Source organism: Nicotiana tomentosiformis, chromosome 12, assembly GCF_000390325.3.
Source record: "Nicotiana tomentosiformis chromosome 12, ASM39032v3, whole genome shotgun sequence".
In the NCBI taxonomy this organism is placed as follows: domain Eukaryota; kingdom Viridiplantae; phylum Streptophyta; class Magnoliopsida; order Solanales; family Solanaceae; genus Nicotiana; species Nicotiana tomentosiformis.
Genome location: NC_090823.1, coordinates 118,093,753 through 118,120,243, shown reverse-complemented (window position 1 = coordinate 118,120,243; position 26,491 = coordinate 118,093,753). Strand labels below are relative to the sequence as shown.

Below are 26,491 nucleotides of genomic sequence, written 5' to 3'. Positions count from 1 at the left end.
TCACAAGTAGACTAGACATCACACCAACCGAAAAACTTTTACTAACTTAATTCCACAGAACAAAATCACAACATGTAATGAATTTACCATAAAAGTAGAGCACCCAAATCCGTAGTCATAGCCAAAACATCCAGAAATCACATCAAAACCTACTATATTAAGTAAGAGAAAGTTCTTCATAGTCCCATAACTCTCAATAGTGAACAAACCAAAACGATAGACATATGCTACTAATATTTGGCTTAAAGTACATTTATATATATATATATATATATATATATATATATATACATATTTTACTCGTGTTTTGTGGATTTCAGATGCGAAATGTATTGAATTATGCTTATTCGTGATATTGTTATATGTAGGAATCATCTGGAGGCAGTAGGGGGCGAAAGGTGCAAGCCTAGAGCCAAAAAGAAGTAAAATGTTGAAAATTGGTCATTGCAGCGCCATTGGCAGTGTGAGGCACTACGTGTGGCGCGATTTCCAGAAATTTTATTTTCCCAGCGCCAGGGCTAGCGTCCCACGCTACCCTAGGTGCTGGTGACGGGAAACATCTCAAACCTTTCCCGGAGCCAGGTTATTTCAGCCTAAGACCTACCCAATGCGTATAAAATCAAGACTAAGCCTATTTTAAGGAGGGAGACACCACTTTTAAGGAAACACACACACGAGTAACATCCGGGAGCGAGGATATCTCCATTTTATTCATCTTTTCTTAGTAGTTTTAACTATTCAATACTTGTGAATTTGTTTTGATATTATCATGAGTGGCTAAAACCCATAGTTCTAGGGTTGTGATTTAGCCATGAATATTATCGTTTAAAGTTGACTTAACCTTGATTAAAATTCTCTAATTATGGTTGTTTCTTCAATTCTGTGATTAATAGCTTAACTGTCTGGGCAACATTTAGGTTCTATTTACTATCTATGTTATGTTTGGGAAAGCCATGTTTATATTAGAAAAGAATTGAAGAGAGAATGATCTTAACATGGGGGGAGGGGGAGGGAGGATTTGTGGTTATGATAAGAATATACCTAGTCACCATGCTTAATTAAATATCGTAATCTTAATGCATTCTTAATAGATTAATTCCATAGGAATATAGATGTTAATTTATTTTGAATTGGCGAGTAGGAATTCAGGAGAATATTATGAGAGCATTTGTTCGATTTCAACCATGAGTGAATTGCATGAAAGGGAGTGTTAATTATAACACAATAGGATTGGTGAATCAATCACAACCCTGGAATATTCGTCTTTACTGAATACACAACAACCATTTTGTTGCTTGATAAATTAGTTACTTATTAGAATTATTGCTTAGTATAATCATACTTTTGAATTCTAATTGACTTGACTGAATAATAATCTTTGTGAAAGTAGTGGGTAGTTAACACAAGTCTCTGTGGGTTCGACACTCGACTTATCATTTTATTACTTGTACGACCATGTATACTTGCATGTGCATTTGGGAACAACAAGTTTTTGGCGCTGTTGTCGGGGACTTGAGTATTGACAACTTCCTAGTTTTTGCTTTAATTATTTATTTCGTCAAGTCTAACATTTCTTATTGGTTGATCTGCTCTCAAGATCTTTCATTGAATGCGAGGGGTCAGAAGCCAGGATAGACTTCAAGGCTTTGACCCCGAACCTGAGAGAAAATTTCACACAGGAGGTTGAGGGAAGCAAGGGACACAAATAATCTTCATGCACTTGTTCAATTTCCTGTGGACATGGCAGATGAGCAACATATGGCTGTTCAGGAGGTGGCGATGCCTAACATTGCTAATGTCACCTCCAACATTGTGAAGCTCAGAATCACTGGGTACTTTGATCTAAAACAGAACATGATCCAGCTACTACATGCGAATGGGCAGTTTATGGGTCATCCACACGAGGATCAACAACAACACATCCTGAACTTCTTGGAGATTAGTGATACTTATATCACTAACGAGTCACTACATACTAGTTGAGGCTCACATTGTTCCCGTTCTCTCTATTGGGAAAAGCAAAGCGATGGTTGAAGGCAGAAACAGCCAATTCTATAACATCATGGAAAGATCTGGCGAGGAAATATTTGGCAAGATTCTCTCCTTCAGGCAAAACTGCAAAGATCAGAAGTGAGATAATCGCCTTCAAATTGAAATCGGGGGAGTCTTTATACTCAGCTTGGGAAAGGTTCAAGAGGCTGCTCAAAGATTGTCCTCATCACAATTAGACAAATGAAGTGTTAGCTACACTTTCATAGAAGGGATACATCATGAGACGAATATTGTGGTGGATGTTGCAGCGTTAGGTCAAGTGTTGTAGAAAAGGTTCGATGAGATATATGAATCATTGAACAAATTCTCCAAAAGCAATCCTGATTGGCAAGGAGAGATGGGCAGACACACAGTGCAAAACATTGTATAGGTTCTCGAGTTAGATATCATCTCTGCATTATCAGCGCAAATTTCCACACTGGACAATCAAGTCAATCAGATGACCTTGGTTATTAACAAGCAGTAAGCTCAGCTAGTGCAACATATTCAAATATTTTGTGAAGTATGTGGAGAGGGTCACATGAGCGACTCATGCCCATTTAATCCAGAGTCTGTATATTTTGTGGGTAATGCAAATAAGGGCCAGACAAATCAGCATAGAAACACTTACAATCCTAACTTGAGGAACCACCCAAACTTCTCTTGGGGTGGAAACCAAGGTGTTCAGAATCAGTACAGGCCACAAGCGCCTCAACAGCAATATAGACCAACATTGGTAAACACAGAAGCAAAGTATAGGAATCACGAAACAAACCCATATATGAAGCAAGATAGGAGGATTCACACCGATAAATCGGACCAGATCAAAATAAGACTGATGATCCTCTATGACAAACCGAAATCATACCTGCAGTGACTCCATCTGGTGCAGCGGTTTTAGCCCTACCAGGGAAATCATATCAAAAGGTCGGGCCTCCAACTCTAGGACGTCCTCTACCCGCCTATCCTCTACCTCTAGTTGGCTGTGCATGTGTAGTAGCAACTGAAGTGAAGCCCACAACCTAAGTGCTCTGATGAAGTCTACCCCTCCGGAGTCTAGGACAATCTCTCAATATGTGCCTAGTATCGCCATACTCATAACAACCCCACTGTAGGCGTGGCTGCTAGTGATGAGCCTGTGCCGAATAACTGGAATAACCGATGTAGGAACCCAATGCAGGAGGTGCACTAAAAGATGACTGCCCCATATGAGTACCCTAAGGTCCCTGACTAGCTAGAGCACCACGACTCGACTAAAGTGCAGATTGGACTGGCCGGCTGACGGAACCTCTGCCTTGATGGTTCAGATCCGAAGTGTAGAGTCCACTAAATCCTCTAGGACCTCAAGGCCTTTTGGCCTTCCTATCCTCCATCTCCTAACCGAGAACACGCTCTAACCTCTTGGAAATCTCCACAACCTACTGAAATGGAGTATCAGTCTCCAACTTTCGAGCCATGCTGAATCTAAGACCATAATTGAGCCCCTTGATAAACCTGCAAACTCGCTCTCTAACGGTAGAAACCAAAATAGGTGCATGACGGGATAACTCATTGAACCTGTTGGCAGACTCTGACACCGTCATGGTGCCCTGACGCAGCTACTCGAACTTTGTGCACCACGCATCTCGGAGGGTCTGGGGAACAAACTCCCTCAAAAATATATCTCAAAATTGAGCCCAAGTGAGTAACGACGCATCAGCTGGCCTACCCTCCTTATAAGACTGGCACCACCTATATGCTGTTCCTGACAGCTGAAATGTAGTAAAGGCTACTCCGCTAACCTCCATAATGCCTATGGTGCGGAGAATACGGTGGCACTTGTCTAGAAAAGCTTGCACATCCTCCGTAACTATGCCACTAAAAGTAGGAGGATCATACTTCTTGAACCTCTCAAGCCTCTTCTACTCCTCCTCTGATGTCTCTGGCCAGATCTTAAGCTGAATCGCGATGATGAGTTCTACTGGCACCAGACCCGGAGTATGACCAACATAAGCCTGCTGCTTTAGAGTATGGGCGTCGGGAGTCTGATCTCTTCCCCTACTCTATGAAGTAGTTGGTGCAACTGGGATTAATCCCACCTGAGCTAATGTACCAAACATGCTTAGGAACTGCGCTAATGTCTCCTGAAGTCCAGGGGTAGCAAAAAGCGTCTCTGGTGCCTGTCCCCCAACCGAAACTACTGGTGGCTCCTCAGCTGCTGCTCTATAAGGTGCTCTAGCTGCGGCACGTGCCCCTCCTTAGCCTCTATCTCAGCCCTGACATCTCGCGGCTCAAGAAGGGAGCGCATGTATCTGCTCAGCTGATCCGGTAGTGCGTGTTCTCACTAACTGTGAGAGAATAGAAACACAAATGCCCAACTATGAAACTAATAAATCTGCATGATAGGAACGAAAGAAATGGAATTTTTCTAATAGTTTCATAGCCTCTCGAAGATAAATACAGACGTCTCCTTACCGATCCGCAAGACTCTACTAAACTCGCTCGTGACTGGTAGAACCTATGAAGCTAGAGCTCTAATATCAACTTGTCACGACCCAAAATCCCACTTATAAGGATCGTGATGGTACCTGGTCTATACAATTAGGTAAGCTGATCAATTACAACAGTTAAACCAATTAACATGATATTTTTAAAGTAGAGTTTATTTAAATGCCGAAATAAAGGTGATACGAGCCTACACGATAATAATCACAACAATCTCCCCAAGACTTGGTAGTACAAAGTCACGAACTCTACTGAGTACATAAAATGATTCAAAATAAAATATAATATTGTTCGGATAACGAATTAACAATATAATCAAAAGGAAAAGGACTCAAGGATTGAGGCGATCGAGGAGCTCAACCTTGAATCCTCGCAGCCAAAGAATCTAGCATTGCCTGGGTCCACAGGCTCCAACACCTGGATCTGCACAAAAATATGCAGAAGCATAGCATGGGTACACCATAATCGATACCTAGTAATTATCAAGACTAACCTCGGTGGAGTAGTGACGAGGTACAAGTCAAAACACCTACTAGACATGATAACCTGTGTAGTATATCAGTATAAAGCTAATAATGGGAGCAAGAAACAATAAATGGCAATAAGGAATAAACATGTGGTAAAACAGTAAAGTAATCAGAACAACTTTAAAGTACCAATGAGACCAAATAAGGAAAACAAATAACAACCAAATAATCAAGCCGACCTGACGCAATGTTTACCACACAAACACCCCAAGGTACCACACCTCCACAAGCTATGAGTCCAAAATCGCAAATCATATATACATGGCACCTTGTATCCACATTATCAATCACAGCCGCATGGACAACTCACGTGTTGCACAGACAACTCACGTGCCAATATATCAATTTTCCTGGCATGGTCACAGGCTCAAAATCAATATCCGCCGGGCGTGGTCACATGCCCAATACCACAATCAAAGCAGATATACAAGAATACATTTGCATGATAAATGAATTTTTAAGTTTCATACTCCTGAACTGGTATAAATGATATGTTACCGTGTATGCATGTGCGAGTGTACTATTACAATCCAAGTCAATAGGTCATATCAAAGACATCAATTAGTTTATTCGAAACAACAAAACAAGTCACATAATGTGCATAACCCATACAAGGTAAACCATACTATCATACGAATATCATCAATAATATGCCCTCAGGCCAACACGTATCAATCCTAACTTAGCCATCATTATCCCACTGCGCTGACAATATCGTATTAGCCACCTGTATCGCTTAACCCAGATAATAAACACAATAGCCACTAGTATCACTCCGCCCAGACAAATATATCAATAGCCACCCGTATCACTCCGTCCAGACAATATATCAATAGCCACTAGTATCACTCCGCCTAGACAAATATATCAATAGTTATCTGTATCACTCCGTACCATCAACAACAGTGAAATGCCACCCTTATGCTTTGCATAGCACCAATCAATCCACACAACAAATTCACATGTTCCAACATCACAACAACACGACATACCAACTCATACCACACATACCCATAGGCCACAATGTTGCCAAAATTAATAATACCAATATTACCACAACTCATAGCCTACGGCTCAATCACAATGTGTACAAGAATCTCAAGAAACAACAAAATAAAACGGGAATTAACACAAAAATGAAGGAAACTCCATAAAACAACAACTTCCACTAAATAGGTTAATAACTCTCAATAACTTCAACTTCAATTACTTTCTTAAGAATGAACTTAACAATGAAATGCATGACGTGTACTAACAACCTCAATTAAATATATATAAGAGTAACTCTACAATGAAAGATAGAACATGCACTAACAACTTCGGTTAAAGAATACAAGAATAAACTTGACAATGAAAGATATAGCATGTAATAGTAACTTTAATTAAGATATATAAGAGTAAACTCGACAATGGAAAATAAAGCTTGAAATAACTACTGCAATCTAAGCATATAAGAATGAATTCAACAACGAAAGATGTAACAAGTAATAACAACTTCTAATTAAATGCATAAAGTAACCCAAGAGTCTAAACCAGTCAATTTTTCATATATAAGCCCGGGTACATACTCGTTACCTCATGTACATATCTTTCACATAATTCAAATAGTGCAATTAGGTCAAATCCTATGGGGTAGTTTTTCCCACACAAAGTTAGGCATGATACTTATCTCAAAGAAGCTAAATTAATAGTCTAAAAAGTCCTCCCTATGTGAAACAACCTCCGGATGGCTCGAATCTAGCCAAATCACAAATAAAAGTCATAGGAAACAATTTCAGATAATAAAGCTTTGATCTTGAACAAAAATTAAAAGGTCAACCCTAAGCCCACACCTCGGAACCCCACAAAATCAACAAAATCCGAATACCCATTCTGATACAAGTCCAACCATAAAAAAAATCATCCAATTCCGACCTCAAATCTGCCTTCAAATCATAATTTTATGTTTTAGAAAGTTTTTACTAAAATCCCTAATTTCTCCAATTTAAATCATCAATTAAATGATAAAAACAAGTATGGAATCAAGAAATATAATTAAATCCCAGCCAAGAATACCCACCCCAGTCCAAAAGATGAAAATCCCCTCCAAAATCACCCAAATCCGAGCTCTCTAACTCAAAACGTGATAAATTAACAAAAGCCCTCGAAATAGAGTACTATATAGTCTACCCATGGGTTCCACTTCACGATCGCGAAGCACAATTTCACCGCGCATAGAAAATAAGCTACGCGTTCGCGGAACATACCTCGCGAACGCGATGAACTATGAGGCCAACCTTCACGAACGCATCTAACACATTGCGAACGCGATGAGTAATTCCACCAGCTCACAGCTTCCTTACGCGAACACAGAACCAAAGACGGGAACACAGACAAAAACCAGCTGAAACGTTTGCTAACGTGTATCCACAGTCACGTCCACAATGAACAAAATCACCCAGTTCCAAGAATCACTACGCGATCGCGAAGAATAACTGAAACACCAGAAAACCAGCAACTTCATACATGGGCGAAAAGGCCCAAAACTCATACGAAATATACATCGGACCCCCATCCAATCACACCAACAAATACTATAATATAACGTGGACCTACTCGAGGTCTCAAATCACATCAAACAACATCAAAACTATGAATCACACCTCAATTCAAGCATAATGAACTAATGAGCTTTCAACTTCTACAACTCACACCGAACCATATCAAATCAACTTGGAATGACCTCAAATTTTGCACGCAAGTCCCAAATGACACAATGGAACTATACCAACTTCCAAAACCACAATCCGAATCCGATATCTATAAAGTCAACTCCCAATCAAACATCTCAACCTTCCAAATCTTCAACTTTTCAACTTTTGCCAAAAGGCATCAAATCAACCTACGGACCTCCAAATCCAAGTTCGGACATGCGGCTAACTCCAAAACCGCCATACGAAGCTATTGGAATCATCAAAATACCATTACGGAGATGTCTACACAAAGGTCAAACTTTGGTCAACTCTTACCACTTAAGCTTCTAAAACAAGGATCATTCTTCCAAATCAATCCTGAATCGCTCGAAAACTAAAATCGACCATACACGCAAGTCATAATACATAACGTGAAGCTTCTCAAGACCTTAAACCACTGAATAAAAGGCTAAAGTTTAAAACGACCAGTCGGGTTGTTACAGATAAAGATAAGCTCTCTGAAAAACTCCATGTGCGAGGCGCATGGGGAGGCACACTTGTACAAAATAGTGCGCAACGTTTCCCACTTCGGCTTAGAGAGGGTAGTTTCATCCGGGCCCCTTCCTACTTGGTATAAATACGCTGAAAATATATTTTTTAAAGGACTTTTGACCTACAAAGAATTTGAAGAGCAACTAAGGCAAGAAAACACAAGAATTCTTCAACATTTCAACCAATAATCAGTGCAATACGGGAGTTTGTATCGAATCATTAACGTTGATATTTTCTATGTATTTAAGCCTTTTTTAGATGGATTTTTCCATTGTTATGGAGTAGTTTGATATAGGGCTTGACAGATATGGTGTTTGAGTGATATTTGTGACTTTAACTTTGGTTCAATTGTATGAAAATGTTGATGGAGTGTAACGACCCGGCCGATCGTTTTGAGTGTACTAGCCTCGATTCCCTATTGACTATTTTCCCCGTATCTGTTTCTGCTTATGTGATTTGTCGGGAGGTCTTGTTTTTTATTTCGGAGTGCTTTAGGACACTTAATCCCTAAAACGGAAGCGTAAGTCTCAAGATTTTGACCGTAGTCAGAAGTGGGTGACGATAACTCCGGAATGGAGTTTCGTCGGTTCCGTTAGCTCCGTTGGGTGATTTTGAACTTAGGAGCGTGTCCGGGCTGTGAATTGGAGGTCTGTAGCTAATTTAGCCTTGAAATGGCGAAAGTTGAATTTTTTGGGAGGTTGGACCGGGGGGGTTGACTTTTTGATATCAGGGTCGGATTTCGATTCTGAAAGTTGGAGTAGGTCCGTAATGTTGGATATGACTTGTGTGCAAAATTTGAGGTCAATCGGACGTGGTTTGGTATGATTCAGCATCGTTTGTAGAATTTGAAATTTTCAAAGTTCATTAAGTTTGGATTGGAGGGCGATTAATGTTTTTGTTGTTGTTCGACGTATTTTGAGGGCTCAATTAAGTTCGTATGGTGTTTTAGGACTTATTGGTATATTTGGTTGAGGTCCCGGGGGCCTCGGGAGTATTTCGGATGCTTAACGGTTTAAATTTGGACTTAGGCTAATGGCTGAAGGTTTCTTTAATCTGGTGGTTTCGCACGTGCGGTGGGGAGACCGCAGGTGCGTACTCGCACGTGCGGGTGAAGGAGTGAAGAAGCAGGAGTTGAGGAGATGGCCAGGGGTCGCAGGTGCGAGGACATTTCCGCATCTGCGAGCCCGCAGATACGCTCGAAGCTCCGCAGATGCGGAGAGTGAGATGGATGGGAAGGTCGTAGAAGCGGACCTTTGTCCGCATGCGCGCACACGCAGGTGCGGCCCCTTCATCGCAGATGCAGACCCAGCCCTTTAAGTCATTTCCGCACCTGTGAGGGTAATTCCGCAGGTACGGCATCGCAGGTGCAACAGTGGTTTCGCAGATGTGGAAGAACTGGGCAGAAAATGGGATTTCGAGGGTTTGATTTCCATTTCGATTTTGGGACTTTGAGAGCTCGGTGGGAGGCGATGTTTCGAGGTTTCTTCAAGAAGATTGTTGGGGTAAGTGATTCTAACTCGGATTGGACTATACTTTATGAATCTATTGCTATTTTCATCATCTAATTAGGGAATTGAGTTGTAAATTTGGAGGGAAATGGTAGAAACTTCATAGGCTAAAATTTTAAGTTTTGGAAGGTGATTTGAGGTTAGATTCGAGTAATTCTAGTATAGTTGGACTCGTGAGTGGATGGATGTTCTTACTTTTTGACTTTTGTCGGATTTCGAGACGTGGGCCCGGGTCCGACTTTTGACCAATTTCGGATTTTGGCTTGTAATTTCGTATTTTTCTTGTGGGATTGATTCCTTTAGCCTATATTAATTATCTCGTACTGCTTGTGGCTAGATTCAGGGCATTTAGAGATGGATTTAAAGGGCAAAGGCATTGCGAAATAGGATTTTGCGCGATTTGAAGTAAGTAACAGTTTTAAATCTGGTCCTGAGGGTAGGAAGCCCCGGATTATTGGGTTATGTGAGTATTTTAGAGGTGACGCACATGCTAGGTGGCGGGCGTGCACTGTAGGAATTGGGACTTGGTCCATTCCGTGAAACTGTAAAGTTGAATAACTTGTTGCTAGCTATATGCTCTCCATGTGTTATAGAAATTTAACTGCAAATCATATTAGAAATCATGCTTATGCTATGTGATGTACCGTTGGGACCCACAGAGGTCGCGTACTTGTTGAATTACTTGCTAATTATTGGCTTGTACTCAGTCATGATTTTACTTGCGTATCATATCTCAGCCTCTTCTTGATTTTGTTGATACACTATGCTATCTTTATTTGGGCCGATCTTTGTGATTTTCGAGAGCCCGAGAGACTAGACAGGTTGATGACTGAGTGAGGCCGAGGGCCTGTCGGTGAGGTATTGATACTATGGCACGTGAGTTGTCCGTGCAGCACGTGAGTTGTCTGTGCGGTTCTACATATTGATACTATAGCACGTGAGTTGTTCGTGCAGTACGTGAGTTGTCTGTGCGGATATAGCGCTTGGGTTGAAAGGAGCCCCTTCGGAGTCTGCACACCCCCAGTGAGCGCAGGTACCTATTGAGCGTGAATACTGAGGGCTGAGAGCCGAGTGATTGAGTTGTTGTGACGAGTTGAGTGTCTGTTGCCCTGAGAGGCTGTACTTGTTTTTCATTTATTGATGCACTTAGTTGCTATCTGTCATTGTTGTAAAATTTCTGAAATATTCTATATCCGAATTACCTGCACTGTAACTGTATAACTGATTTGACTTGAACTGCCGGATTTGAAAGCATGTCTATTCTTTGCTGGAATTATTAAAAATGAACTGTATTTGTATAGCTCGCCACTACCTTCTCAGTTCTTTATTTATTTCTGTTACTTGCTGAGTTGGTTGTACTCATGCTACACCCTGCACTTCATGTGCAGATCCAGGCGTGTTTGATCACGGAGGTCGTTGAGTTCGTGCGCGATCGAGTACCGGATACTACGAGGTAGTTGCTGTCGTCCGCAGACCTTGTCTCTCCTTCTATGTTTTCTTTCTTTTCAGCATTGATACTCAGACACTGTTTGTATTAGACTGGATATCTAGATGCTCATGATTCAATGACACCCCGATGTCAGACTATTTATTTTTCCGCACTTATGTTTTTTTTGGGTTTTACCCCCGTTTTTATGAAAGACTCCGGTATTTTAAATGTCTTGATTTATTCCTGTTAAATTTTGAAAGTGTTTTGGAAAGGCCGGCTTGCCTAGTATCATGATAGGCACCATCACGACGGGTTAGGTTTTGGGTCGTGACATGGAGCTTTGAATTATTGCAACTTTATTCACCGAGTTATTTAATCGAAAGAGGAATAATTTGGTGGTTATCTTTGCATTATTTGGGTGGTTTAATTTGGTGATTCGTCTAAGTAATCAAGAGAGCTTTCTAAATTGTGGATTAAATCAATTTAGGAGAATATTCGAGAGACAATTTTCTAAGACTACGACATGATCGTGTTCTTGCATATCTTCACGATGCTTCATATTGAGTTATTATGTATGACCATACGTTTAAGCTAATTATCAAGTGCATTCGTGAGAATTATTAGAACCTTCGAAGTGAACTCAACCAGAGTTAGATACCGAATAGCTGTCCTATACCTATCCTGTCGCGACCCTTATTTCTCACATTGTTAACAACCCGTTATAGTTCAACTCTCATTCTCTGTGATCAAGTCTAATTTGTCGTAATTTTAATTTAGTAGTTAATTGTAGGTAGAAATTACTTCAAATCAAAGTTGATCATCCTGAATAGCAATAAACCATCAGTTATTTGAACATTGTTTAAATCCAATCCATGTCGAGTCGATAATTAAACTATATTATCTTTGACTAGCGAGCATTAATTTTGTGTTGTATTCTGCACTCGTCACTCAATCAAATTAAAACACTTGATTCTTTTCAAAATACTTATATTGCTTATAGAATAATGTTAACAGTTCTTATAATAGTTGCCTTAACGAAATAAGTTTTCAATTCGCTAAGATCAACAATATCTCAAATGATTAAATGGGTTGGCATATTATCAATTAAGAAGGAATTATTAGAAAATATAGATTATAAAAAATTTATTAACAACTTTACATCTCAAAATCTAGAATAAAAGATTTCAAATAAAATTATATTATAATAATTTTTAAGTAAATTTATCTCTCGCGTTAAAACTTTGGTTTTAGGCCCCACACATACTTGAGCCACCCTCGGTTAAAACCTGTCTTTGTTTAATTAACTTTATATATTGAATTGACTTGTTATTTTAAGAAAAGAAAATCTTATTATGTCTTGATATTTTTATGCCATTATTCGCAACTTTCATAAATTTAAATTTCATTTAGTTATTTAAACTTTTAACTTTGATTTAACATATTCTAAACTAGCTATTCATGTCTAACTTACCGTCATAACTTCATATTTAATCAAACAACATAATATAAATTGGGTATAAGGATGAAACCTTAAAAAAAATATAGGAGATTAATATTCAAATTCTAACTGAGGCAAAAAATCACTAAATAATTTCTTCTCTTTTATATTTAAGAGGAATTTTTATAAATTACTACAGTTTAGTGTCTAATTATCATACATAATAATACTTTGCCTAATTACGATTTGTAGTTACTATTCAATTATTACCAGCTTATATCACTTGTATTCTGACGCGCACCGAATACAACTTGTGTCAATTGTATTCATTCGCGCAACTGATACAACATGTATCAGTTGTATTCATTCGTGCAATGAATACAACCAAAGCGAAATACAAGGATGTATACAAAGAATACAATATGTATAGATTGTATTCGTTCGTGCAATGAATACGACCAGGGGGAGATACAGAAATACAGAGAAATAAAATGATCTCATTGAGAGCCGAATTCAAGACTCCGCTTACCAAGCGACTGGTCTAACCAACTGAGCTTGTTGCTCACATGTTTCAGTTCAAACCAATTGATCTCTTTATTTTAGTACTTTTAGGTAGATTTGCTATAAAATTCAAATTTAACAACGAATGATAGTTTCTGAAACCCTAGCTATGAATGATAAATGATTTATATATTTGTTGTGTCGCGTAAAATATACGACTGAATAATCGAAATGTGCATCATTACAAAAGACATACTATAAAAAATGGGTAAAAGGAGTTATTTAATTAAAAAAATGAGGAATGTCTTTTTTTTATTTTTTATGGAAGCATGGAGATGTGATGACGTGGCTGGTGAATAATGATGCATCTCAATTGTGGCACATGACAAAGCCAGTGGTGACCAAATCTCCACAACTTCAACGAACAAAACAGAAATGATGGCAATAAGCATCAGAATTAATCAGAACGTGAATGGCACTCATGTAATCACGTCCAATCCACGGTTCCTATTGTTTCACCCACCATTCTCTCTTCCTATTTATACTCACTCTCGTGTTCTCTCCATTCCAATGAAATATTAAAACTGAGTGATTTGAACAAGGAGAAAACAAAAGACAAAGACAAAGACAACAACTTAATTAAAATGTCGTGGCAAACATATGTGGATGATCATTTGATGGCTGACATTGAAGGTCAGCAAGGTAACCATCTCGCTGCTGCAGCTATCCTTGGAAATGATGGCAGTGTCTGGGCTCAGAGTACCACTTTCCCTAAGGTTCGTGACATTTTCACGACAAATTTTCTCGACAAATATCCTTGGATCTGTTCGTTTTTTTTTCATTTCTTTTTCCCTTTGTTCTCATCTAATGTCATGTGTTTTGGTTAGTGGCGGATCCAACGATAGATTTTTTCGGTTAGGCAATTGAGGTTTGTGGACGAGTTTTATATGCATTATACGGATATACATTTCAGAACTTACTCTTTCAACTCAAAATACGTAATGTATAAATTCTGGATCAATCACTAATTTTGGTATGGATCTGTTTCTCTAATAAACCAAGAAGTAAATTTTATATGTTGGATTCCATCACCTCATATCACAAGTCTTAAATATATTGTGTTACAATCACTTCATAATATTGATAAAGAGTTCGATTATAAAAATAAAAAGTTTAATATGAAAATAAAGGAAAAGCATTCTGATGATAAATAAATGAACTTTTGAATCACACAAGTTCTTTCAATTGTCAATTTTCATTCATTAATTGTCATTGAGATTCAGGTCAATATGGATTGGAATTTACCTGTCCATATTTTTTAAAAACTTTATTCATGTTTTTTGTGTTGTTGTTGTTTTTTTTTTTTTTTTTTTTGATTAATTTCTTTCATTTTTAGCTAGATCTGTTAATGATCGTGAAGTTTTCTATAAGAAGTAAGATTTGATCTTTATTTCTAATGAAATTCAATGGACATATACGAACATAGAATCTTATTTTACATTTATTTCATATAATATGATCTTTTATCAAGTGGATTAATCTTTTTATGTGTGTCCAGTTTAAACCAGAGGAAATTACTAATATCATGAAAGATTTTGATGAACCTGGACATCTAGCTCCAACTGGTTTATTCCTTGCCGGGGCAAAATACATGGTAATCCAAGGAGAACCTGGCGCTGTCATTCGTGGGAAGAAGGTAATCGTCATCGTTCTCTACTCAGGAAAGTGCATAGCACGACTCAAACCAATTCGTGTATCTGATCATGAATATTTTTTTAGTAATATTTAATTTTTCCATTGTTATTCCAACAACTATTTCGTTTGTAAATCTTGTGTAAGGATGACAATTTGAGTCCAAATCCATTTGACCTGCCCAACTTGTATAAGATTGGGCCGGTTATTGACACGCTCATATGTTGAACTCAATCCATCTTGACGCAGCTCATCTAAAGTTGACTGATTTTTAGCCTAAATTGATCCATAAATAACTTTGTTAAAATATCTTTAAAATAATTCTTTTTTTTTGTTTCATATATTATATATGACCATAATAAAAGAAAAAAAGTTTTATTTGATAAATAGACAATCCATAAAAAATAACACACATTATTAAAGTTTGATAAGAGTTGGGTGGATTGAGCGATGATCCAAAAATTAGCTCATCTTGACCCAGTCCAATTAATTTTTTGGCGGGCAATGATGACCCGCCCATTTATTAACTCAGCCCATTTTGACCCATTCAAAATCTAACTCAACCTACCCAATTGAACACCTCTAATCTTGTGTATCGTTTATTGCAATTAAATATAACGATGATCTTTGCATGTGGTTGAGAACTATGTGACATGGAATAACGAACGTACGTACAGCTTTTTCGCTAATTTTTAGTGTATGTATACGTTCTCTAAAACATGCCCACTTGTTTGACATGATTATGGCAAAGCAAATGAAAGATCCATGAATTTGTGCATTTTGTTATTCGAAAAAATACCTTTTGTCTAGGTGCTTAAATCTTGTGAACTTCTTTTTGAGTTGCGACAATGTGTTTGGACTTAATATATATTTCTAGTTTTGAATAATTGTAAAATTGTTTTTGTGTAGGGATCTGGTGGAATAACCATCAAGAAAACTAACCAGGCTCTGATTTTTGGTATCTATGAGGAACCAGTGACTCCAGGACAGTGCAATATGGTGGTTGAGAAAATTGGTGACTACCTTGTTGACCAGGGCTATTAAATTAATTCCCTCTTTAAAATTGATTATTGCAAAATTGAATTTTGTTGTATTTGGTGATTGCATTTGTATCTTCTAGGGCCAAATTGGCACTGGTGTTTTTTCCTTTCCTTTTTCTTTTTTTTGAAAAATAACAAGCAGCATGAGACATTTTCTCTGTTAGAATTTGCTATTTCCCATTTTGCTCTAAAAGTTACTTTAACTATATTGTGTATTCATCATTTTCTAGATATTTTATTTCTTGATTTTTTATTGTCCCTAGCATTACCTCAAGGAGGTTAATTTCATCGGATGGTAATCTAACTAAAGATCTATTACAACAACGTCATAAAACTAGATTTTATAATCAAAATATATCAACTATACATATATTTTGCATAAAATAAAAATTGAGAAAAATTCATCTCCGTCGATGAAAATTATGATTAAGGAACTATATAAAGGTAAATTCTAAAATGAACACAACTTGTAATAGAATATATCCCCTACCGAGTTGATGATAATAAGTTTAAATTCATGATAATAAGTTTGCTAGTACTTATTACTTTTACCAGATTAAATTAAGAAATAGTGATTGTGAAAAATTTTATCTGTAATTCCTAATAGTAATTTGATTGTATAAATATTTTAAGACCGTTAACTAGACAAAAGCCTGGGATAGTTGTTTGGCTGCTTTAGCACTACTTGAAAGTGTCAGATTTTGATTTCTCGCCTGCGATGACACATGAAAGGGCTATAAAATTTGGGAGTTTTTTCAAATTTTGTTTTCAAATATTTGTTTGTTTATAGATTTTAATCTTTTTTTTGGCAGATTTTGAAAATAAAATCTTCAAATCCCAAAAACAACTCTAGAGTAGTTTTTGAAGTTTTCTGATCAGAAAACTTCTATTTGTTTAAAAGTAAAATGCATGTCCAAGCACAATTTCGACTTTCAAAAACTATTTTTCATCTCATCTTCGAAAACTCTTTTTTTTTTTTTCAAGTTTCAACTAAATCTATGTCAACTAAATCTAGCTAAGGGAGGAAAGTTTGGAGTTTTTAGTGGTTGAGATGGAGGATAGGAAGAGTAGCTTCAAACTGTCCAGTGGCAGGAATTGGTAAGCTCATTAACCTCATAGTGAAATGGTTGTGCCACAACTACATATTAGCCGAGGCACCATTATTTGTTAGGATTGCGTTTATTTCAAGTTTTTCAGGAAGTGTAACAAAAGGTTTTCTAGAAAGGTGATTGTTTACTATATAAAATAAACACACATAAAAATTAAGGAAAAGCACATCCAGACACATTTTTGTTCTCTATAGTCTCCTGCCACTAAATCTCAATCAAATGGAATAAACGTCTGCCTCAATATTTTCATTAAATATAGTTTATTTTCCTCAAATTCAACCCTGATATTCATTCCAACTTCCAAATGAAGAAAGCAATTGTTGAAGTATTTGAGCCAATAAGTGTGTTCCAAATGGCGTAACTGTGCTAGTGATTTAGCAATTTTCATTGGTTTATTAGTATGTAGGTCGTCCTTTATTTTACAGATTTAAGCTATATAGTTGTATTTTATTTACCCTATTGGTGTAAAGATTTTATTTACAATCTTGGTATATTTTAACTAATGATAACAAGTTAGCTAGTACTTATTACTTTACCATACCAGAGCTACGTCATAACAGTAATTTGATTGTATAATATTTTTAGGGTCGTTAACTACCCATGACCAGAGGATGGGATAATGGTGGCATATGCAAAGAACCATGCATTCATGTATCCCACCTAAGATAGCATGTCACAACAAATCTATACCTATTTAATGTCATTTTCCTGTAAAAATTGGAGAAATGCAGCCTAGGAATCTGCTGGTTTTGTGTTCTTCTATAGTTTTTTGATCGATTTAGCACTACTTGTAAGAGTCAGATTTTGATTGCGTTATTTCAAGTTTCCAAAGTAAAGTGTAACAAGAGGTTTTCTACGAAGGTGGTTGCTTAACAAAATAAACACATAAAAATTCAAGAAAGTACATCCAGACACATTTTTATTTTATATAATCTCCTGGCACTGCTTCTCCAACCAATGGAATAAAAGTCTGCTTTATCAATCTTTCCATTAAATAATAATTTGTTTTCCGCAAATTCAACCCTGAAAAACATTCCAATTTCCAAATGAAGAAACCATTTGTTAAAATATTTGAGCCAATAAGTGTGTTCCAAAATGCGAAATCTAAGATAAAATTCACTATTGGAAACTAATGTAACAGCATTACATGGCCATACAGCCTACGGGTGAACTATAACCTTGATACGGATCTACATGTAAAGTTCTGACTAACATAGAGATTTAATACTTTACATAGTATACAGAAAAATCTATTATCAAGTTAAGGATCACTCTAGACCATCTCAAGCATCGTAGATTTAACACTTGCAGTCACTGGGTGCAGGAAATATTTAGTTATGGATCACCCAGAACCATCTGGAGCATTGTACAAATTCTTGCAGCCACCAACTGCTTAGACGTTTCATACTTTCATTCGCTTAGACGGACCTTGGTCGATGATGGGATCAACTGTAGGTAACTGAGTCTCTGCTTGCTGGTTTTCCGAGGCTTCTGCCGTGGAAGGTGGTGCATAGCCTTCCGGAAATGGTGGGGGTGGAGGTACTGGTGGTAGCTGCAAAAAGATCAAGTTTGTCAGTTTTAGACGCTTTTTATTTTTACTTGATGACAAATGTAGCAGAAAACTATGCACCATAAAACCTTAACCTTCAATGAAATATTAGATTCCATAATAATAACTTCATAGCCTAGATAAGTACCTGAGCTAAGAGGTAATGACAACTGAGGTCAAAAGCACCATCCAGACAGACTACACTTTTTAAGACATCACAGTTACCTTTCGTTGTAGGGAAGCAAGGATATGATCAACTCGCTTAAGTTCCTTGAAGTCAATGGGCTCCTTAGCAGGCTTAGTAGGTTCAGATGTTGCACTCTCATTTTCAGAAGCCACTGTGAAAGCAAAGCGCACAGAACGAAATGAAATTATAGAATATTAAAACAATATACTTAAATGTAAAGAAGAGCATGATAAATCATTGACCTGAACAATCTACGCATAAGATTTGACATCTTGATGGAGAGATTCAAATCAAACTTCAACTATTCTAGTCAAAACATAACCATGAATTAAAATATATACACAGAGGTCCGATCCCAGCTCTTCAGGAAGAAAGTAAATGGCAATGCGTGGCAATCAAGAATGCAATTCCTTGCAAGGAACCAAAGCACTTGTAACAAAAAATCAGGTCTCAATGCTATCCATTGTTCATTTTTTGCTTTTGGGTCTTCAGGAAGGAGGAGGTCAGAACATACTTTGTTTAGTTTCTAATGGTCACAAACATCACCATGGCAAAGAGCACATAACTTCAAATAATTTATATTTTGCCCAGACATTAACATTTCCATGCACCAAAATCAAGAATGGGAGTAGAGCATCATGTGCCTAAGTTTGTCTTTAATCACATCAATTAAAAACTTATCTCATCTAAATTACACAGGTTGTTACAGATCCTGTTCCTCAGTCATATCGAAGAATATAAGAACACCTCCTGATGTTACATAGGGCGTCTTTTGACAAGAGTTTAAGCCTTATAGGGTCTTCTCTCATCCATTTTAGTGTTCACCAACAAATTTGGGCCAATTTACACTAGGGGATGTTCTTCAAAATTGGAAAGTAGAGTCATGGAGATAACTGAACAAGCAAATAGCCTGAAAATCACAAAGCGTCAAACTAGAACTAAGTGACCTATGTAGTCTAAAATTGGATGGACATTATGAAATATGAAGAGTAATTACACCACATGATATAATAGCACCTGACATCATAATTTTCGGGTGATACATATCATTTCAGTCCATCTCCAAAAGCAAAGACTGTTGTATTCAATTATTATTGAACAATCGACCAAAACAAACACAAGTAGAATACGACAAACGGAAATGGAAAAAAGGAATTCAGCAACTCTACATTCACCAGAAGATATTTAAGTGAGTTGACTATCTTGAACACACAATAGAGACGATAAAACAAAACCACCAATAACATTGCTCCAGCCAATCTTTTTGATATTGGCAGCAGCAGGTTCTCATTAGAGAAGTCCCTGCCCCCCCCCCCCCCCCCCAAAAAAAAAAAACCAAACAAGCCCTAGGGAAGCACACCCAAGAAAACACAATAAGAAAGAGAAGCACAAGAAAGGGTGGAAAAGGGATGTCAAGATACCATATCCGGTCTTTTCCAACTTTGAAGCTGCAGAACTGAAAGCTTTGGATATATGATATAAAGCACGTCCCTGTCAAATAAGTGGATCAAGACAAAAGAGGTTAATTTTCAACATGAAAAGCATCAAATACAGCTAAATTCTCTAGTATTGCATTTGCAAGTAAAGAAAATCTTTGAACAAGCAAAAATACAAAATATCAAGTTATATAACAACAAAACTTTAGCAAAAGTTCAAATTTTGGAATGAACCAAAAGGGCAGTAACTCACATTTTCTGGATGGAGGGGTTACATAGTACTTAACTTAGTTTAACAAATTTGAAATAAAATCCACATGTATATTTGAATCCTCTCTTTAATATTCAGCTAAATGAAAACTATCATTGAGACATGCAATGATGCCGGTGTTCACAACCTTATTAATTATGAGAAACGAGCAACTTATAGAATATGAAATGCAAGGCTGCGAAAGAAAATTCAAGTCAAACAGCCTTCAAAAACTTCAGAAGTCAGATAGGGACCGGCTGATTGTCTCAAAAAGCAACAATATGAATAAATGCTACAGACGAAATCATCGCCAAAACGTCATAACTGCTGCCCCAGTTTCAACTTTTGGAGGGAATGTGAATTTTTGTTTGGTGTGACCGAACCTCCAAGTTAGGCTGCCTACGTATCCTTTCGGAATCAGGTCAACATAATTCAATTACATGAACTTTGTTTTTGATTTGTTCTTGTTTTTGTTTTTCTTTTCTTTTTTCTTCTTTTTCTTTTTCTTTTTTTTTTTGTTTATTCTTTTTCTCTTTTCTTTCTTTTTACATACAAGGTTCCAAAGAGGGTGATCAAGAAAAAGATATCTGGCTCAAAGGGTTTGCAAGGGGTTAATAGTGTTTGGGTAGCGAGAATAATTTGTCATCCCAATCAGAGAATGTTAATACCGAGTAATGGGTCAAACATAATACTTTTTGACTGCATCCACTTTGACAATTGTCTCGGGGACATTTCCTTCGATGTCTCTCACGTACAATGTATGGACCTTTCCAATTTTGAGCAAATTTTCCTTTAGCTTCTTCATGATGCGGGAGAATACGTCTCAGAACGAGTTGCCCCACTTCAAATTTCCTGGGCTGCACTTCTTCTTGTAGGCACGGGTCATTCTTTGTTGGTACAACTGCCCGTGGCAAACTGCAGCCAATTGCTTTTCATCAATCATAGTCAATTGTTCCAACCGGATTTTGACCCATTCTTCATCCTCGATCTCAGCTTCAACAATGATCCGAAGAGAAGGAATATCAACTTCTGCAGGTATTACAGCTTTAGTGCCATAAACCAAAAGGTAGGGAGTAACCCCAACTGATGTGCGCTAAGTTGTGCAATATCCCAATAATGCAAAAGGCAACTTTTTATGCCACTGCCTAGAACTCTGGACCATTTTTCTGAGAATCTTCTTGATATTCTTGTTTACAGCTTCAACGGCGCCATTGGCTTTGGGTTGATAAGGGGTAGAGTTGCAATGTGTAATTTTAAATTGCTCGCATACCTCCCTCATCAAGTGATCGTTCAGATTTGCAGCATTGTCCGTAATGATGATTAGGAATACCAAACCAGCAAACGATGTTAGAATGCACGAAGGCCACCACTGCTTTCTTAGTGGCGGCTTTGAAAGTAACAGCTTCAACCCATTTTGTAAAGTAATCAATGGCAACCAAGATAAATTTGTGCCCATTTGAAGCCTTTGGCTCGATTGGCCCAATAACATCCATGCCCCAAGCAACGAATGGCCAAGGTGCTGACATAGGATGCAACTCCGAAGGCGGCGAGTGAATCAAAACACTGTGTATTTGACACTGATGACACTTGCGAAAAAAAACTGAAACAATCTTTTTCCATGGTCATCCAATAATAACCTGCTCGGAGTATTTTCTTTGCAAGAACGTACCTGTGTATGTGGGGGCCACATACTCCAGAATGCACTTCTTTCATGATTTTCTCAGCTTGTCGAGAGTCTACACATCTCAACAGATTCAAATCCGGAGTGCTTTTTTAAAAGATTTCTCCACTCAAGAAGAAACTGCTGGCAAGCGTTCAAATAGTTCTCTTTTGATCCCCACTTGCTTGTTCGGGATATTCTTTCGTTTTCAGAAACCTTTTAATATCATGATACCACGATTTCCCATCCGGATCTATTTCAATTGCATTGCAATAACCATGTTTTTCTCGGATTTGAATATCCAAAGGGTCAATATGAGCATTACCTAGGTACGGAGCATTATCCGAATCTTTTTGTTTTTGATTTTCTTTTCCAAAGGATATATAAATAGACAAAATAAAAATACTACTCCTATTTAATTAAAAGGGAAAATGCATAAGTACACCCCAACCTATGACCGAAATCCTAACTACACACTTTTCCTTTTCGGGGGTCATATTACTCCCCTGAACTATTTTAAAACAGAATTGTTACACCCTTGAAAGGTCACAACCACATCATATGTTGGTCGTTGAAGCCACGCGCCAGGTACATTTAATTAGGAATTTTTTTAATCTTTTCTTATTCTTTCCCTTGTTTTTTGTTTTATTATTTTTTTCTTTTTTTCTTTCTTTTTCTTTCCTTTCTCTTCCTCCAATTGCGTACCTTCTTCCCAAAACGTGACCACCCCCATCCCACAAAATTCTTTTCAGATTTCCTTTTTTCTGTCCTTTTTCTTTTTTATTTATCAAATCTGAAATTATTGTTTAGTTTGTGGTTATGCAAGAAGAATATAATCATAAATGGTGGGATCTGATGTTAATATAATGGACCCGCTGGACGTTGCTTAAAGTTTTGCAAATTTTGGCCGCAAAAAATGGATTTGGATGGTAGGAAAACTTTCCGGCGAGGGACTTCCTTCACAACCTGGTTAATTTTCTTGCAAATTTATGGGCCGATAATAGGAAAATTTTCTACAACCCCGAATCCTTCACAGATTTGTTTACTTCTCAAATTATTTAGAATGAAACTGAATTACTGAGTCGTTTAAACAATTTGTCTTCTTAAAAAGCTAGTTACACTGAGGGAGATAGATGAGAGAGAGAGAGGTCGTGGTCGCCGGCCAGCCAAGTCGTCGGGGCGGCGGCGACGGCAGACCCAATAAGAGAGAGAGAGAGAGAGACGAGAGCTGCTGGGGAGTTGGGAAGATGGGGGATGCAGCTATGGATTTAGGAAAATAAGAGGGTGGAGAGTATAAACTAGGGTTTCTGTGGCAAAGAAATTTGGGGGTTGTGACGCGGTGGTGGCATCGGCTATGTTGCTAGTTGGGTGGAGGAAGAAAAAAAATTAAAAAAGAGAGAAATAAAAAAGAAAAGAAAAACTAAAAAGTTGTATATATTTAATAAAAGGCATATTAAAAATAAAAATTTAGTATTTGTTTTTGTTGCTCACTCTCTTAAAGAGAGTGAAATACACTCACTTTGGCACGTAAGCATTTAGGGAGGTAATAATTTCATTTTAAAATAGTTTAAGGGGGGTAATAGGACCCCCCTCCCCCCGAAAAGGAAAAGTGTATAGTTGGAAGTTGGAACTTCGGTCATAGGTTAAGGGGTACTTATGCATTTTCCCTAATTAAAATAACAAGAAATAAAAATAATACTTGCCTACTTCTAATCTAAAAATTATTAAAAATAATTCAAAATCACTAACTTAATAAAGTTAAGAGAAAGCATATTTTTGTGAGTTTTCTTTTCTTTTGCAAATTATAACGAAATTTAATACTCTAAAAATGTGAATCATTTTGTTGGTTTTCAATTTTCTCACATAAAACCTATAAGAAGGTGAAACAACAGCTAAAATATAAAGATTAAACTCAAAACAATTTAAATACTAAAAAGTGGTAAAAACTCAAATATAGTCAAAAATTAGGTGCTCACACTCAATACTGATTGTCATAAAACAATGAAAACCTCTGCACAGATTACCATTACCACCTCCTCTAGGGATTCTTATGTCTATGTTAATTTCTAGGTGGAATTCATGGTATCTCCGCCATTTTTCTTTCTTCTTATATTCTTTCAGATTCCTCGAAAGCACTTACTGCCCTATCCACTGTCCAAGCTAACCACCTTAATATCACCTATTAAACTGCACCGTCAAAGAAAGACTGGATGAAAATGAGATCTTTAAGATGCACTTAACTGCATATTTATCCTACAGAGAACTCCCCAAGCATTTCGACTACCAAGAAATCCCTACACATCCCATGCCAATTTATGGAAATGCCTTTAATGAGTCCAAAAATGCACTTACACTACAGTCAACAAATAGGAATGAAACTCTGTCGTATATGATATATTTTGCAACATTTGGTACCAGAGGGCAAAACAGAAACAAAGTTTAAAAAATAACATAAGTGATCTCAGCTAGAATACAACTACAGTCAAAATAGCTCATTTATTCACTGTGCACAGCTTTTCGTGTGGCTGAATACGGCCCTTGTTCCAATCTACTTCCATTCAGTACTTTCCTCCCAGTGTTGCCACCTACTTTTAAGTATGTTCCCCTTTTTTTATTCTTTTTTCTTGGATAAAATTTAAATTTCTTAATTTAACTCTATCCACCATTAAGTATTCAGTTAAGTTTAGGTGCCTAGATGGCAAAAACACTGATCAGCGGACATCCCGATTGGTCAATATACCACACAGGCACATACAACGGAGGAGACACCTTAAGCTAAGGGGTGACAATTACATTGTGTATATTGAAGTGTGTAACCATCCCATCTAAAAGCTGAAGCTGTTAGAGATAAACACTTTTATTTACTTAGTTATGTCTTCAACAGTGTAGCTAGGAATTTTTTTATTTTTACGTATATATACTATATGTGGAATCCCGTTAACTTCTTCGTGTGTTTACTTCTTTATATTTTGGCACCCCTTAGTGAAATTCCTGACTCCGCCATTGGGCACACGCATATGAATCTCAGTTAAATTTTAATCAATTGAATATTGTAGTGATGGCTAACAAGAATGCAAGATGCATACAGTGAAAAACAATTACTACCTATAAAAATACACTTTGTACCAAGGTGCAACAAGAGGAGATTACTAACCAGTCGACCTGCAAACACATTGCAGAGCTGTGGAGCTTGGTATATTGAACCATCCAATATATAATAAGTCAGCATTGGCGTTACCTTCTCGGGACTATCCCTCTTTTGCTTACGGATGACAAAGAGATGTGGCTCCATAACTTCACTCAGCGTGTATTCACTGCCCGTCATTTTCCTGCACATCAATTACCGAATGATTTAATTATATGCACTGTTAAATAATCTTTACCCTGTAATGATAGATTAGCTACAATTTTTATCAGGTTAACAAGTAATGATTATAACAAAGATTTACTAGCAACTACCTTATAAATGACCTGATTGTAAGTATATTTTTACAGCATTAGTGCATAGAACTTAAACTCTAGCAAATAATAGGTCAATTGCACTGTAAATTAGTTGTGCATAAAACTAGAGGTAATTTGTGACTGATTGTTCAGGTTAATGGGACCATTAATTTGGGGGAGGGGGGGAATGAAATTTTAAAGAAAAAGGAATAAAATTGAACAGATGCAAAAGATTCAGAGATAAAAATCATACGATAAATGAGAAATATCGAGCGGGTGAATGGCGCGTGATCGGAGTTGCTCATTGTTGCAAGTCCAGTCATAGAAAGGGGAAAGGGCAAAGTAGTCAAATACTAGGTTACGATCCAGCGGATATGTATTCAGCCATAACTGATCCCTGAAGCATATTCCTGTCATGTCAGTCCCCGGCTGCGGCGGCTGTGGCGGTGCACCTCCGTCAAAGTTTGGGTTCCCCATCGGCGGCATCATTGGCGTCGTCGACATCTCCGGCGTTCGGCTTGTTTTACTAGTCAATTGGCTCGTTCACTGTATATAAAAGCATAAGTAGTAATATTCAAGAATAAAGTCTTTCTAAATTTGTTAATAATTTAGCTTAAACTTATAATTTTATTAAGTTTTTATAATCACAAAAATACTTTGAGCCCCTTTTTGACTTGTTTAGAATTACAAATTCAAAAAAATCTTTACTTTTCCTTAAATTTTGTGCGCAGTCAAACAAATTCACATAAATTGGAACGGAGGCACTACTTGGATTTTCAATTATAAAGTTTAAACTCTAAGTGCCCGTTTGGCCAAAAAATATTAATCCCTCCGTTTTAATTTAGATGAGTTAGTTTGACTCGGCATGGAGTTTAAAAAAAAAAATACTTTTGAAATTTGTGATCTTAAAAGCTTAAGGGTTAAAAGCTTTGTAGGACCATGATATTTTTGTGGTTATAAAAACTTCTCATTAAGAATAAAATGG

At 37.2% G+C, this 26,491-nt stretch overlaps 2 protein-coding genes across 3 annotated transcripts; one reads left to right on the top strand and one right to left on the bottom strand.

Annotated features, from left to right (window-relative positions):
• The first annotated feature begins 13,708 nt into the window (after positions 1–13,708).
• LOC104088336 (profilin-2) lies at positions 13,709–16,080 on the top strand. The gene is made up of 3 exons (XM_009592998.4): positions 13,709–13,918; positions 14,701–14,838; positions 15,744–16,080. Exons 1-3 carry the CDS (start codon positions 13,787–13,789, stop codon positions 15,876–15,878), a joined length of 405 nt encoding a protein of 134 aa, XP_009591293.1. The 5' UTR covers positions 13,709–13,786; the 3' UTR covers positions 15,879–16,080.
• Positions 16,081–18,069: 1,989 nt separating this feature from the next.
• LOC104088325 (mediator of RNA polymerase II transcription subunit 6) lies at positions 18,070–26,074 on the bottom strand. 2 transcript variants are annotated; one of them, XM_009592987.4, is made up of 5 exons: positions 25,760–26,072; positions 25,220–25,394; positions 20,141–20,210; positions 18,758–18,870; positions 18,070–18,535 (listed from the first exon to the last, which is right to left on the bottom strand). In XM_009592987.4, exons 1-5 carry the CDS (start codon positions 26,008–26,010, stop codon positions 18,386–18,388), a joined length of 759 nt encoding a protein of 252 aa, XP_009591282.1. In that variant the 5' UTR covers positions 26,011–26,072; the 3' UTR covers positions 18,070–18,385. The 2 variants fall into 2 exon arrangements, 1 of the variants encoding a protein (XP_009591282.1); XR_011412591.1 differs by having other exon boundaries at positions 18,314–18,535; positions 18,681–18,870; positions 25,760–26,074.
• Between the last annotated feature and the right edge of the window lie 417 nt (positions 26,075–26,491).